The 14,808-nt window shown below is 42.3% G+C and overlaps 1 protein-coding gene across 1 annotated transcript in view; it reads left to right on the forward strand.

Moving 5' to 3' along the window:
• Positions 1-14,543, forward strand: part of LOC139175565 (NACHT, LRR and PYD domains-containing protein 12-like) — a 144,017-nt gene extending 129,474 nt beyond the window's left edge. Inside the window, exon 25 of the mRNA XM_070766729.1 lies at positions 12,779-14,543. Coding sequence (XP_070622830.1) covers positions 12,779-12,821 — 43 coding nt within the window. The 3' untranslated portion in view covers positions 12,822-14,543. The remainder of the gene's footprint in view (positions 1-12,778) is intronic.
• Positions 14,544-14,808: the final 265 nt, after the last annotated feature.

The raw sequence follows: 14,808 nt of genomic DNA on the forward strand, positions 1-14,808 counted from the left end.
CTTTTGTCTATGGAGAAACCCAGGAATTCGACGCTGGGGACTGCAGAAGAACACTTTTCCGATTTTATGCGGAGGCCCACTTCCTGAAATTTAGTGAGTACTTGTCGAATTCTTTCCCATAGCTGGGGGGCTGATGTTGCGGATATTAACACGTCATCGAAATATGGCACCACCCCTGGGATTTTGTTTAGCAAGCGTTCCATGAGGCTTTGAAAAATGCCTGGGGCGGTAGCTACCCCAAACTGTAACCTTGAACATTTGAATGCCCCCCCCGGTGAGTCACGATTGTCTGGGCTTCTGCAGTTTCCTCTGAGACTGGTAGTTGCTGATAAGCCTGGGCCAAATCGATCTTTGCAAAGACAGAACCATTTCCCAGAGTATGTAATAGCTGCTGAACTACTGGAATCGGGTAGGCATTGTGTTGCAAAGCCCTGTTAATCGTTGCTTTGTAGTCAGCGCATATGCGAACTGAGCCATCGGGTTTTAGGGGGAGGACGATTGGGGTCTCCCATTTGGCGTGGTCAATTGGTATGAGGACTCCCTGGGCGATTAATTTATCTAGTTGCTGGTCGACCTTTGGGAGTAATGGCAAAGGTACCCTCCGGGGTTTTAGGTGAATTGGGGGTATCGATGGGTCGAGGTTGAATGATATTGGAGTGCCCTTATATGTGCCCAGCCCTGGTTTGAATACGTCAGCAAAGTCCTTCATTATGTCTTTTGGGGGCATTCTTTGGTCAGTAACAGAGTGAATGCCTGTGATGCTCATGCCTAGCGGCTGGAACCAATCTAGCCCCAACAGGGTGTGTTTAGGGCCGTCTACGACAATTAGTGGCAACAGTCCTTTGAAATGATCAGAGCATACAGGCACATCGATAGACCCCAATACTGGAATGGTATTCCCTTGAAAATCTGCCAGCCCAAAAGTCCAGGGGGTTAGTTGGTCTTTTAGTATATGTGGCAAATATAGGTGGAATTTGTGCCACGGCATTATGGAGTAGCGGGAGCCCGTATCAATTTCCATCTTACAGGGGCGATTGTTAATTAGAAGGGAGGTGAAAAGTTTCCCCTGGGCCGGTGTAGAGTTGTGGTTAATTGAAAAGGGGGAATTACCTTTGCGGGATCCTGAGTGAAAGCCTGTGGACTGCTTGAAGTTCCCGCGGTTATAGGGAGCGTTGGAATTCCCGCCTCTGGCTGGCTGACGCTGCCAGGGTTGGTTGAAGTCCCCTGGGGCGGGCGCTCGGCAAACTTCGGCGATGTGCCCTTTTCTATGGCATCGGCGGCAGAGGGCATCTTTGAAAGGGCATCGGGATCGGGAATGGGAGCCATTGCAGCCAAAACATGGTGGGAAAGGTCGCCGAGGGTTGCCGTATTGTGAGGAGCGGCGGATCTGAAGGCAGTAGTCTTCGTCAGTTGCTGCTTTGGATGGTTGTTCGGTGGAGTCTCCCGTGTGTGATGGGGTGATTTCTGTCACCTTGTGCACGGGTGCAGCTGTGCGTTTGAGTTCGGCGGCGGCTGCATCGGAGATCTCAGCGGCTTTGACAGCTTTCATGATGTCTTGTAAAGACGTTTCATCTTCGATGAGGTACTTTTTTTGTAAGGCTAGGTTGCTCATCCCGAAGATTAAACGGTCCACCAGGTGTTCCTCTGGTTCTTTGTACTTGCATTTCGTTAGCAGGGCACGCAGTCGGGTGACAAAGTCATTTATGGATTCGCCTTCAGCCTGTTTTAGCAGAGAGAATTGGTGGCGGCTGAGGCGGACAGGAGTTGTTGGCTGGAAATGGGTTGCGAGTTTCTCTTGTAGCGCTGCCCAGGAGATGTCCTCTATGGATTCTTGGTCTGCAAGCGTGGTGGCCAGGTTGTAGACCATGGGGCCGCAGTAGAGGAGGAAGATCGCTCGTTTTCTGTTGTCTGTGGCATCATCGAGGTTGTTTGCTTGAAGGAAGAGTCGAAATTTGGACATGTATGCTGTCCAGGTGTCCTCTTCAGGGTTGAAGAAAGGTAGAGCGTGGGGTATCGGTGTAGCCATCTCTGGTTCTTCCGCGGAGGTTCGAAGCCCCTCGTCGCCACTGTTAAATCAGAGGCAGAGGCAAAAGGAAAGTGACAACAGCTCTTTATTTGATCAGCAGGAGCATCCAGAGAGCCCAGCTCGCAGGCTGGAAAGAATCTAGCGAGAGATTGAGAAACCCTGGCAAAACCCCACACTGATATACTTTGTTGCCAGCACTGGGATTGGTGGCATTGTATCCAGTCCTCGTGCTGAAGCTCCTGATTGGTAGTCTTTGCAGGCTTCCTATTGGTTAGCCTGCGGGCTCCTATTGGCTGTGTTTGATCCAATCAGGGATCTGTGTCTGATCCAATCAGGGATCTGTGACTGATCCAATCAGGGATCTCTCTTTCATAACAGCATGCAAACATAACAGAGAGGGAAGAGAGAAGTGGAGAGGAAGGAAGGAGGGAGGGAAGGAGAAATGGAGGGAACAAGGAAGGAAGGAAGGAGGGAAGGAAAGAAAGAGGGAAGGAGAAATGGAGGGAACAAGGAAGGAAGGGAAGAAAGAAGGAAGGAGTGATGGAGGGAACAAGGAAGGAAGGGAAGAAAGAAGGAGAAATGGAGGGAACAAGGAAGGAAGTAAACAAGGAAGTAAAGAAGGAAGGAGAAATGGAGGGAACAAGGAAGGGAGGAGAAATAGAAGGAAGAAGGAAGGAAGGAAGAATGAAATGAATGGAGGGACGGAGGAAGGAAGGAGTTTTTTTGGGGGGGGGATTTTTTTCTCTCTCAACATACATTCAAACAATACAGTGTACCATCTAATTTTCCATGAATAAAATGTGGTATTTTGTTAGTAACTAATATCAATCATAAAAAAGTTGCAAAAGTTTTTTTTTCTAATTTTGTCATCCAGTTACAGTGATCCCCCGCGTTTTGCAATCCCGATCATTGTGAAAGGCTATATCGCGATTTTTCAACCCGGAAGTAAAAACACCATCTGCGCATGCACGCCCTTTTTTGCTATGGCCACGCATGCGTAGATGGCGCCGGGCAGATCAGCTGCTGGGCGGCTTCCCTGGGTCTTCCCCCTCTTGCTGGCGGGAGGGCGAGCGGTGGGCATCAGCGAGGAGTTTCCCCACCGCCCACGCAAACTTGTCCACCGCCTGCCTGCCCTCGCGCCCGCCGCTCGCCCGCCCTTCGCCCGCCCACGCCGTTCGCTCGCGCCGCTTCCCAGCTGAGTCCTGAAGCGAATTGGCTTCAGGACTCAGCTGGGAAGCGGCGTGAGCGAACGGCGTGGGTGGGCGAAGGACGGGCGAGCGGCAGCGAGGAGTTTGCGTGGGCGGCGGGGAAACCCCAATCTTCGGCTCCTCACTGCTGCGGCGGAAGTAAAAACACCATCTGCGCATGCGCAGATGGTGTTTTTACTTCCGCAGCGCTACTTCGCAAAAAACCGATCATTGCGAGGGGTCCTGGAACGGAACCCTCGCAATGATCGGGGGATCACTGTACATACTTTTCTTTTAATTAAATTCCCTCCTTAATGTTCCTTCAAAAAGTACACCAATTATATTTCTAACTTATTGACCATTATGACAAAGTGTTTCCTTCTTTCTTTATACATTTTTCTATAAACGAAGAAAACCTTGTATAGCCAGATGTTAACAAAAGAAAATTAAAAACAAAACATAAACATATACGAATTTCAGACTTCTTCCCTTCCTCTAAATAGTACATTTACCTAATCCAAAATTTAAAAATTATTTCAGCCCATCTAACATTTAGCCAATTAATCTACATTTCTTACTTATTTATTAATCTTAAATTTCAGTCAATTTGAGAAAAGAAAAAAAGGGGAAAAATTCTAAATATTCTCTATTTTCAATCAATTAAAAATCATTAACATCATTAATCTCCCCAACAATTATAAATTCAATTTCATTTATGCATTAATCCAAATCAGTATCATCTACTACATATCTTATTGTAATCAATACTCTCACTTTATTAAAACAGATCAGCAATTTCTAAATTCATATATCTAAATAGAAAAAATAATTAAAGTTTTTAAAAAGTGCAAACAAAACAATACTCCAAGCTTAATCAACCCTTCTCAAACTCCAATTTCTTTAATCTGAGCAGAACTTTGAAACTATCCCTTTTCTTTTTATTTTTTTGTATCCCCTTTTAATCCCCTTTTCCATTTTATTCTTTCTATTCTTCCGTCTAGGAAGGAAGGACTTTGTTAGAAAAATAAAGGGCTTATTGGATCAAACTTTGAACACTTGACAACTGGTCTGTAGCTTTGATGGTGGCAATGTCCCAGGGTTATGTGAACATCTTTTCGGATCTTCTGACAAGCAACTGCAGGGATTCATTTAACGACTGTGGCAAGAAAGGTGGTAAAGTGAGGCAAAACTTACTTAATAACCATCTTACTCAGGAGATAGAAACGTTAGCCTCCATTGGGGTCAGAACAGAAGTCGAGGATTATCTGTCTGACCAGTGCACTCTTTTAGAAGCAGATCAGGAGTCCATTTTGAAGCTCCACAGAAAACATCTAGGGGGGAAGGCAGCTTGTCCTTGACTTACAACAGTTCATTTACTGACTATTCAAAGTCTCAACTGCCCTGAAAAAAGTGACTTATGCCATTTTTCACGCTTACAATCTTCGCAGCAGCCCACGATCACGTGATCAAAACTTGGCTGCCATTTCATATTTATAACCATTGCTGTGTCTTGAGATCATGTGACTTTTGCGACCATCTCAGAAGCAAAGACAATGGGGGAGGAGGGGCGGAGAAGCCAGATTCACTTAACAACTGGATTTCTAACCGATCCATGTCCAGGCAGGAAAATTAGAGGGAACATTGGTGACGACACACATATTGCTTGAAACCCAGCTTTCGCACATGCTCAGAAGAAGAAATAAAAAATTATAATAATTAAAGAATCAAAAAAGATGTTGGCACCCACAGACTGGCACTAATCTAATCATAGTGACATCATGAGCAGTTCACTACCAGTTCCGGTGAACTACCCCAAACGGTGGGAGGAACAGTTCAATTGCAAACAAATAATATTTCCTTCAATTCCTATGAAATGCCTTCCATGTTTGCTTTGAAAAACAATTTAATTTTTTTCGACTATAATTTTTTTACTTTGTTGGACGCTTCTCTGCAGACTTGGTGGAGAGATCGCCAAGGAATCTACCATGAGGCTTCTTACAGAGGTATTAGGGAAAACCAAAGTTTGAGAAACTTATGTTTATCCTTCAAAAACCCAGATCAGGGGTAGGTTCCTCCTGGTTTGCACTGGTTCACTTGAAGCTGTAGCAACCAGCCAGTGATGTCACGATGATGTCACTGAAGCAGATTGGTTGGTGCTGGTCCATTGGCGCCGTCAACCTTTTTTTTATTTTTAAAAAAGTTTTCTGAGTTTTTGTCTTTTGTGCATGCGCAGAAGCCATTTTTTCTACTGTGGCCCACACAGTAAGAAAGGAAAGGGTGTGTGTGGCTGCCACCCCGCTCCATTGATTCGCTACAAGTATCTGGCATGCGTTGTTTTCAACTTTTTCCCACGATGCACAGCCACGTATTATGAGCAGCGTTCCCTGTAAGCTGTGCGCATGCGCACGTGTGCGCCCCAAAATACCCCCCACGCACCCTTTTCCACGGGTGCGCACTCCCCATCCCCCTGCCAGCCTGTGGGGGGAAGCCGCCAGCAGTAGAAGGAAAGGGAGCCGCAGCCACCCCTGCCTCCCCACGGTGCCTCCGGCCCCCTCACGCTCCTGGCCTCTTGGCCCTGCCCCCCCGCCCACCTGATCCGCCCCCTCTCCTCCTATGCTGCCTCCTGCCTTGGGGCGTGACTTCTCCCGCGGCTTCTCCTCCTCTTCCGCGCTCCCAGCCAGAGGGCTGCGAGAGAGGGTTTTCTCCATGTGCTTTGGGAATGCCCGCCCCACCCCTATCGCAGCCCCTTCATTGGGAGCACTTTCGTCCCAGACTTTCAGCAAGGGGGCTGCAGTAGAGGCAGGGCAGGCTTTCCTGAAACGCTCGGAGAAAGCGCTCTCGCAGCCCCCTCACCGACACACACAGAGAGAGAGGGAGATAGAAAGTAAGTGAGAAAGAGAGAGAGAGAAAGAGGGGAGCGAGAGAGAGATAGCAAGAGAGAGAAGAGAAAGAAAGCAAAAGAGATAGAAAGAAAGAGTGAGAGAAAGAAAGCAAGAGAGAGAGAGAAAGAAAACAAGAGAGAGAGAGAGCAAGAGGGGGAGAGAGATAGAAAGAGAGGGAGAGAGAAAGTGAGAAAAAGAGAGAGAGAGCAGGAGGGGGAGAGAGAAAGAGAGAGAAATGACTCTTGATTTAAAGCATATGGTAAAAAGCACCCAAATAATAACAGGAAAAAAACCCCAGCCGTTTGTGTGTGTGTGTGTGTGTGTGTGTGAACTCTTGAACCATTTCCAATAGCTCACCTGTTATTGGAAATGGTTCAAGAGTTCACACACAAGGGGGAGGAGACAGGGATGGAAAAAGAGAAGATAGTAATAATAGTATTAGATTTTGGTTTTGTTTTATTATTAATTTCTTTTAATAAAAAAGAAGAAAATGTTTGTTTGTTTGTTTGTTTGTTTGTTTATTTATTTATTTATTTATTTATTTATTTATTTATTTATTTATTTATTTATTTATTTATACTTCTATGCCGCCCAGTCCCAAAGGGACTGCCGCTCAGACACTATACTTTTCCGCCCACACCGGAAAAAAATTAGAGGGAACATTGATTGCGGGAGCATGTGAAATGACAATAAGGTAAGTTAGAACCTAATCCTGCATTCATTGCCATCCTGCGTGGCCCACACAGTAAGAGAGGAAATGGCGTGTGTGGCTGCCACCCCTCTCCATTAATTTGCTACAAGTATCAAACCTAAATTGACTCTCTCAGATAAAGCCTCCTGCATGTCTTATCTACACAATAGACTAGAGAGAGAGAGAAAGAGAATGAAAGAGGGGGAGAAAGAGCACTTGGCTTCTGTGGGGCTTTTGGGTGACTGCCGCCTACAGTTGCCTCTGGTCCCTTTCTTATCCTGCCACTGCTGCTCTGATGTTCACTGGATCTGTTCATCCCAGATCATGTGTTGGGGGGGGGAGGGAGAGAGGGAAAGAAAGAAAGAAAGAAAAGGAAGGAAGGAAGGGGAAGAGTGTGTATGTGTGTGAGAGAGAGAGAGAGAAAGAGAGTGAATGAAAGAGAGAGAGCATAGATGCTGCACTGGGACTGATAGCGGTAGCTACAGTTCTCTCCTGTCATTCTTCAGTTCAGCAGGGGAAAAAAGGAGGGGGGCTTCACAAAAAAAAGAGAGAATTTTCTCTTTTGGCATCAGAGCCAAAGCTAAAAGAAATTGGTGGGGAGAAAAAGAGGGAGGTTAGGAACAGGGGAAGAACATTTTTTTTCATTGATTTAACTCTGTAGCAACATCTTTCCTAGCTACTGCTTTCTCAGCTCAGCAGCAAAACTTTTTATTTTTTTTTGGTTAGTCCCTGTCTTCCCAGAAGAGGGAAGAGTGGGGGGCGGGGAGAAAAAAAGAAGGCAGCATGGAGAAAAAAAGAAGGCAGCATGGAATGGTGGGGAGTGGGAGTCGGGATCATCTTAATACCTCTTTGGGTCCCCTCAACTTTTCAGCCCTAGAAAGCAGCTGAGAAATGCCCTCCTATTTTACAGCCTTGCACCATTTTTTGTCCTTGCTTCCTTCCCATTTTTTTTGGTTTTTCCTCCCACTTTGAAAGGAGTTTCAAAAGGGATGCAAAGAGATGATTAAAATCAACCCCCATAGAGGTAAGTGGTCACTAGGAGTGGGGAGCCTCGATACCCTGGAGGAAATCCCCACCCCCAGAGTGAGTGTAACCAGGTAGCAAAGACAAAAGGCTGAGCGGGAAGAGGAGGGGAAAAGGAAGAACTGTTGACTTTGTGTCCCCTAAAGGAAGCTTTAGAGAACAGAAGAATCTGTGAAAGGTATGCATTACCGGCTATGGCGGGGAAGCTAATGAGGATGGTAGGAAACCTGCCCAGAGAGGTCCTCAGATTCCCAGGCCAACTCAAGCACCCCAGCCAGGGTTGCAGGAGCTCCGGCAGCACAAAGGGCCCCTGCGAGGGGGGGGGGGGAAGCTCACCAAGGCATTGAATTCCAAAGACTCCACCACTGAGAATAAAATGCAATGGAGATCCCAAAGCTCTGGGATTTTTCCTGACCCAAGTGTGGAACCATATGCAAGATTATGAAGAGGATTTCCTTAATGAAGCTTCCAAAGTGAGATGTGTGATTATGGCTCTGGAAGAGATTGTGGCTGAGTGGATGGTGGGCCTTCACAATGAGGATGACTTAGTGATGAGAAACTATGATGCACGCTTTGATGCCCCCTGGCTGAATGCAGAGCTAGAGCCAGGATAAAAATCCTAAACCAAGGGGAGATCAGCAGCGGAATATACCCAAGAATTTGGCAAGCTGTGATTTATATGCTGAAGTCCTGTTGGATTGCTATAAAGAAGGTCTCAATGAGGACATTTACCAAGGCTGCTTTGCAATGGCACACACACCCACCCAAAAATATTTATGGTATTGGTATGTTCTGGCAGTAGAAGTGGAGATTGACCAGGCCAGGCATCAGTATAGAGGGAGTTGTGGCTGGGGCAAGCTTTCCACCCCAGTCATGGCAGAGGCCCCCAGGAGGATGAAGAGTGAGCCAGGAGCCAAGCCCAAATTGTTTGCTTGCTTCAGCTGTGGAAAGGAAGGGCACCTGTTCCAAGGATGATCCCTCCTGGAGGGAAAAAAACCCTGACAAGCCAACTGTAAAAGCCCACGAAACTGCCTTAAAGGGAGCAGAAGGAGAGGGGAGGAGCTGGGACCTCCAAATTCCCCAGGAGACAACTACAGCGAATCAGATGATGAGTCAATGGTAATAATAATAATAATAATAATAATAATAATAATAATAATAATAATAATAATAATAATTTTATTAGATTTGTATGCCACCCCTCTCCAAAGACTCGGGGAGGCTCACAACAATGATAAAAACAATATTATAGTGAAACAAATCTAATATTAAAAAGAAATATAAAAAACCCTATCATATTAAAACCAGACAACACATACATACCAAACATAAAATATAAAGAGCCTGGGGGAAAGGTCTTGAGTAGTTTACGAAAGACAAGGAGGGTGGAGGCAGTTCTAATCTCCGGGGGGAGTTGATTCCAGAGGGCCGGGGCTGCCACAGAGAAGGCTCTTCCCCTGGGGCCCGCCAGATGACATTGTTTAGTCAATGGGACCCGGAGAAGGCCCACTCTGTGGGACCTTATCAGTCGCTGGGATTTGTGCGGTAGCAGGCGGTTCTGGAGGTACTCTGGTCCAATGCCATGTAGGGCTTTAAAGATAATAACCAGCACTTTGAATTGTGACTGGAAACTGATCAGCAGCCAATGCAGGCCACGGAGTGTTGTAGAAACGTGGGCGAATCTGGGAAGCCCCACGATGGCTCTCGCGGCCGCGTTTTGCACGATTTGAAGTTTCCAAAAACTTTTCAAAGGTAGCTCCATGTAGAGAGCGTTGCAGTAATCGAACCTCGGGGTGATGAGGGCATGGCATACAAATTTAATAAATAAATAAATAAAATAAATGAGTGACTGTGAGCAATGACTCCCTCCCGCAACTGGTGCACCAGGCAAACCTGGGCAAACGCCCTCCTTGCCACAGCCGAAAGATGATGTTCCAATGTCAGCTGTGGATCGAGGAGGACACCCAAGTTGCATACCCTCTCTGAGAGGGTCAGTAATTCTCCCCCTAGGGTGATGGATAGATAGATGGAATTGTCCTTGGGAGGCAAGACCCATAGCCACTCCGTCTTGTCTGGATTGAGTTTGAGTTTGTTGACACCCATTCAGGCCACAACGGTCTCCAGGCACTGGCACATCACTTCTACTGCTTTGTTGACTGGACATGGGGGGGAGATGTATAATTGGGTATCATCAGCATATTGATGATACCTCACTCTATACCCTTGGATGATCTCACCCAGCGGATTCATGTAGATATATAGCAGGGGGGAGAGGACCGACCCCTGAGGCACCCCACAAAGGAGGGACCTAGAGGTTGACCTCTGACCCCCCACTAATACCAACTGTGACCGACCGGAGAGGTAGGAGGAGAACCACTGAAGAACAGTGCCTCCCACTCCCAGGCCCTCCAGCCAGTGCAGAATGATACCATGGTCGATGGTATCGAAAGCCACTGAGAGGTCAAGAAGCACCAGAACATAGGACAAGCCCCTGTCCCAGGCCCGTCAGAAATCATCCATCAAGGCAACCAAAGCAGTTTCCATGCTGTAGCCGGGCCTGAATCCTGACTGCTGAGGACCAAGATAATCGGCTTCTTCCAAAGACCACTGTAGTTGGAACGCCACCACCTTCTCAACAACCTTCCCCATAAAGGGAAGGTTGGAGACTGGACGGTAGTTATTAAGCACGGTTGGGTCCAGGGAAGGCTTCTTGAGGAGGGGGCGCACAAGTGCCTCCTTATAAAGGGCTGGAAAGGACCCCCCTCCCCAAAGAGGCATTGACAATCTCCTGAACCCAGCTTCGTAGTAATTATTAGTAATTATTGAGCAGATGGACTTTGTTTACTGTTTACATATTAATTAATGTGATTAAAAAACATTGTTTATTACTATTTGCTGAATACTGTTGCCTACTGTATGTTTGTTCAAACTCTGGACTGAAACATTGTTTATCACTATTTGCTGAATACTGTTGCTATACTGTTACAAATTAGAGAAGCTACTTTAAAAGCAAACATTTTTCTTCTTCCAACCTACTTGCTTTATTTAAGATTTTGTAGTTCTACGCTGCTTATTTCTTTTGCTTTTTGCAGAATTTTATGTTTAATCCTTAGTGTCAGGGTTCCAAATAGCATCTGAAATAAAAATCAGAGTCCGAGGCACAGCATTCCTCAAAGTTCCAATTTATTAACAGAGCCGTGTTGTCACATCTGTGAGAAACCTGAATCTAAAGTTACAAGGGTTTCTCCATCCAGTTTAAAATTAATTCCCTTGCTCCCACACCCACAGTTTCATCATATTGATCCCTTATCTTTTGCCAATCTGTCTGCTACTTCCAGCAGCTTCCGGGCAGGTACTAAACAAGGACGACCTTGAGAATCTAGAAGGAATTTGTTTTGGCTACATCTCTACATCCCTTCCAAGTTTCCACAGCAAGACTACATTCTAAAGCATAAAGTATGGCAGGCCAATGTCTCAAAGTCAAACTGACATAGTTTGAAAACAGTCTTTTCCATGTCCATTTGGATTCTCCATTCTCATATTTTTTGTTATTTCAATTATTTCTTTATTAATTTTCAATCGAGCTAATTAACAAATTATTTCAGTTTTTTCATTAATATATTTATCCCCTCCAAGGAAGTTTCAACTGTTAAAACCAAATTGTTTATAAATTCCCTTAATTTATTTGTTCCTTTTCTCACTTTCACCCGTTATTCTCTTACCTTGTTTTATATCTTTAGTAGAACTTCTAAAACCAAAATAAACAAAAGTGATGAAATGGGTAACCTTGTCCCATTTTGAATTTTACAAGGCTAAGTCATTTCTCCATTATTTATGCGTTGGTAATGTATATATTTAGGATTTTAGGAATTTCTAGAAGGTGCTTTAAAGAATCCTATGAAAGATAAGATGCAAGTGTTCTCAGAATAAATAAGACTTTAAGTGGGTTATATTTATATTGTGGCTCCATTAGTGGGATTGGGGAGAAGCTGCAATGTAAAAACTTAAACTTTCCAAGTATAAATTAAATAAGCTATGATAAAACATCAGTTTATACATTTATATTTATTTCGAATATTATTCATCTGATTACTTAGGTTGTTCTTTTTTGCTATAGAAGCATTTTAAATGAATTCAAACAAAGTTTTAATATTTCATTCCTGCTCTTTTGAACCTACAGTTTTTAATGAGAATCTATTTACTCAATTTGTGGTTTTTATTTTCTTGTTTTACAGAAGCCTGTTATGGACTTTTTTCTTGTTCTTATTTTCAAAATTAGCATTGAGATGATTAAAACTTTGTTAGATGTAGCAATAGAAACTATAATTCCAAAATTATAGTGATAATAATTAAAATCTTAGATCCGGCACAAAATTGCCATATTCTGTCTTTGAGTCCTTCTGACCTCTTACTCAGAGTTTTTTAAAATATTTTTCTTGTAGTTTTTTGCAATGACAGTAAAGCTATATCTCAAATAACCCATCTCAATAACTAATCTCAAATAAGTAAGACCAAAAAAGAGGCAGCAGAAGGGAAGTAACTCTCAATCAGTAACTCTCAATCGCATTGACCCGCTAGCAAGATTATTTTTAGAGGCTGGTATTGTGTTCCTATAGAAATCTATTAGATTCATATTCGGAGACAGCACAATGAGTACTCACATGTACACTATAGCAAGGTGAAAGAATTGTAGGAAGCATCTAAGATGCTTTACCTCTGCATTGGATCACTCTGCTGTGTCTTCGACCTTTTATTTCTGGTAAAAGGAAAACCCAACAAATTCAGCTCAGGTTTAGCTTTGCTCCAATACAGTTCAAATCGATAAGTGATTATTATTTCTGTTAATACATTTATTCCTTCCTAAAGAGATTACTAGTTGGATCTCTCCACAGCCCTAATTGGGACATTATTAGCTCTGATTGGGGCATTATTTTGTTCCGATATTAACATATAATTATTTTTATTATAGGTTGAATGGAATATGCATTATACAGAATGGAAAATGGAATTGAATGGCCCACACAGCTGTGGTGGAATCTCCAGCTAGCGTGGAGGGAGGAGTGAAGACGCTGGCAAACTTTAACCCTTGCGTAGCAGGACAAGACATAAACCTAACTACTTTCAGATTTCCCAAAGCCTAAACTGTTCCCAAGATAATGCAACCCATCCAGTGAAATTTTCTTATCAGCTTATTGGGTCATTCTGGTTCCTTGCACCTGACAGTAGCTAAGCCTCAACTATATATGTTGTTCTTGTTTGATTGGTGTATGTTTATTTGCATTCAGAATATGGTAAAGAAAAGTTGGAACTTAATATATTCAAGTGAAAGTCTGAAAATCTTTCTTTCAGGCACTATACAGTTAGTCCTCTACCAGTTTTCACATCTATAACTAATCACATTATAAAAATGTGAATGCTTTACAATTAGCATACATTTATGAATTTGCATTGTTCTGGGATCATTGATCATCTTTTGCAACCTTCCGACAAGGAAAGTCAATAGGGAAGCCAGATTCACATTACAACCATGCTACTAACATAAGAACTTTAGTGATCCCCTTAACAACTGTGACAAGAAAGGAAATAAAATGAGGCAAAACTCGTTTAATTGACTTAGCAATGCAAATTTTGGGCTCAGTGGTGGTTGTAAGTTGAGGACTATCTGTAATTTTAACTGAGGACGTTCCTCTCTTTTTAAAAAAGTTTTTTAAAAATTTCTATGAACATATCAAATCAATGCGTGAACAGTGTGGCACCTTTCTAATACACCTTTCTAATACAAATAAAACTAGTAAAATTAATCATAGTTATTACATTTAATCAACTTATATATTTCTAATAATGATACACAATAATATTAAGTTGCAATCTGTCATTATTCAATTATTCCATGTTTTCTCTTAATATTACTTTTATTTTATTATATAAAATTATATACATTACTATTCTCCCATTTTTTATTTCTGTCACTTATTCTAACTTTTAACCATGTCATCCTTTACTAAAAACATTTTCTTTCTATTCTACCTAATTTCTAGTCATGTTACCTAAAAAAAAGAAAAGAAAAGTAAGAGAGGGAAAAGAAAAGGAAAATCAGAACAACCACAAAAAAGAAAAAAGATGTATCTATCATCTTTTGTCTGAAAAAAAGAAAAGAAGCCAAGGAGATGGGGATGGAGAAAATATAAGGAGGAAAGACTTGAGAAATTAAAAGGAAATGTATGATGGGTGTTAGAATACTATAGAACTGTTCCTTTTCTTTTTTCACTATAATTTTAATGATGATAAGATGAATTGTTACAAAATTTGATATATACAATTAAGATAATTATTGTCTAGAGTTTTTTGTGTTTCTTTTATATAACACAATATTGCATATTAGAGGGGTGATTAGATCATATTAGAATTTTTTCTTTTTTTTCTTTTAAAAAAATTATAAATTTTAAATGATCAATTGATTTGAAATAATATAATGAACATAATAATATAATAACATAATGAATCTTGGTGACAACTATTTGATATATACAATTAACAGTAGTACTTTGTTAAGAGCCTTGTTCCATTTGTATAACACAAACACTGTATAACAGAGTAAGGAATAGACAATAATGGTTGATTAATTTTTGATTTAATATTTAATTAGAAATTATCCTTATAAGCAAGATGAGTTCAAAGGGAAATTTAGAAATGCATCATATGGAAGCCTGAATAAATTAATTGATTCAAAATAATATATGAATTCTGATGATTAATAAGAAAAGTTGAAATGTATAATTAATGAGAGTATAAGATAATGTGATCAATTATAAATCTAAATGTACTTTGGGAAGCACTTAGTTATGATAAAAGTGGGGACAAGAAAAACAAACAAAGAGATCAAAGAAGGGGAAGAAGCAAAGGCCTAAAATTAAGAGGCACAAGAAACAATAATTATTTTGGAAAGTTAAGCCAATATCAGTGAAAAGCTGGAATTAAAATTTGGATTTAATTAATGGA

The sequence above is a fragment of the Erythrolamprus reginae genome, chromosome 1 (genome assembly GCF_031021105.1).
Source record: "Erythrolamprus reginae isolate rEryReg1 chromosome 1, rEryReg1.hap1, whole genome shotgun sequence".
Taxonomy (NCBI): domain Eukaryota; kingdom Metazoa; phylum Chordata; class Lepidosauria; order Squamata; family Dipsadidae; genus Erythrolamprus; species Erythrolamprus reginae.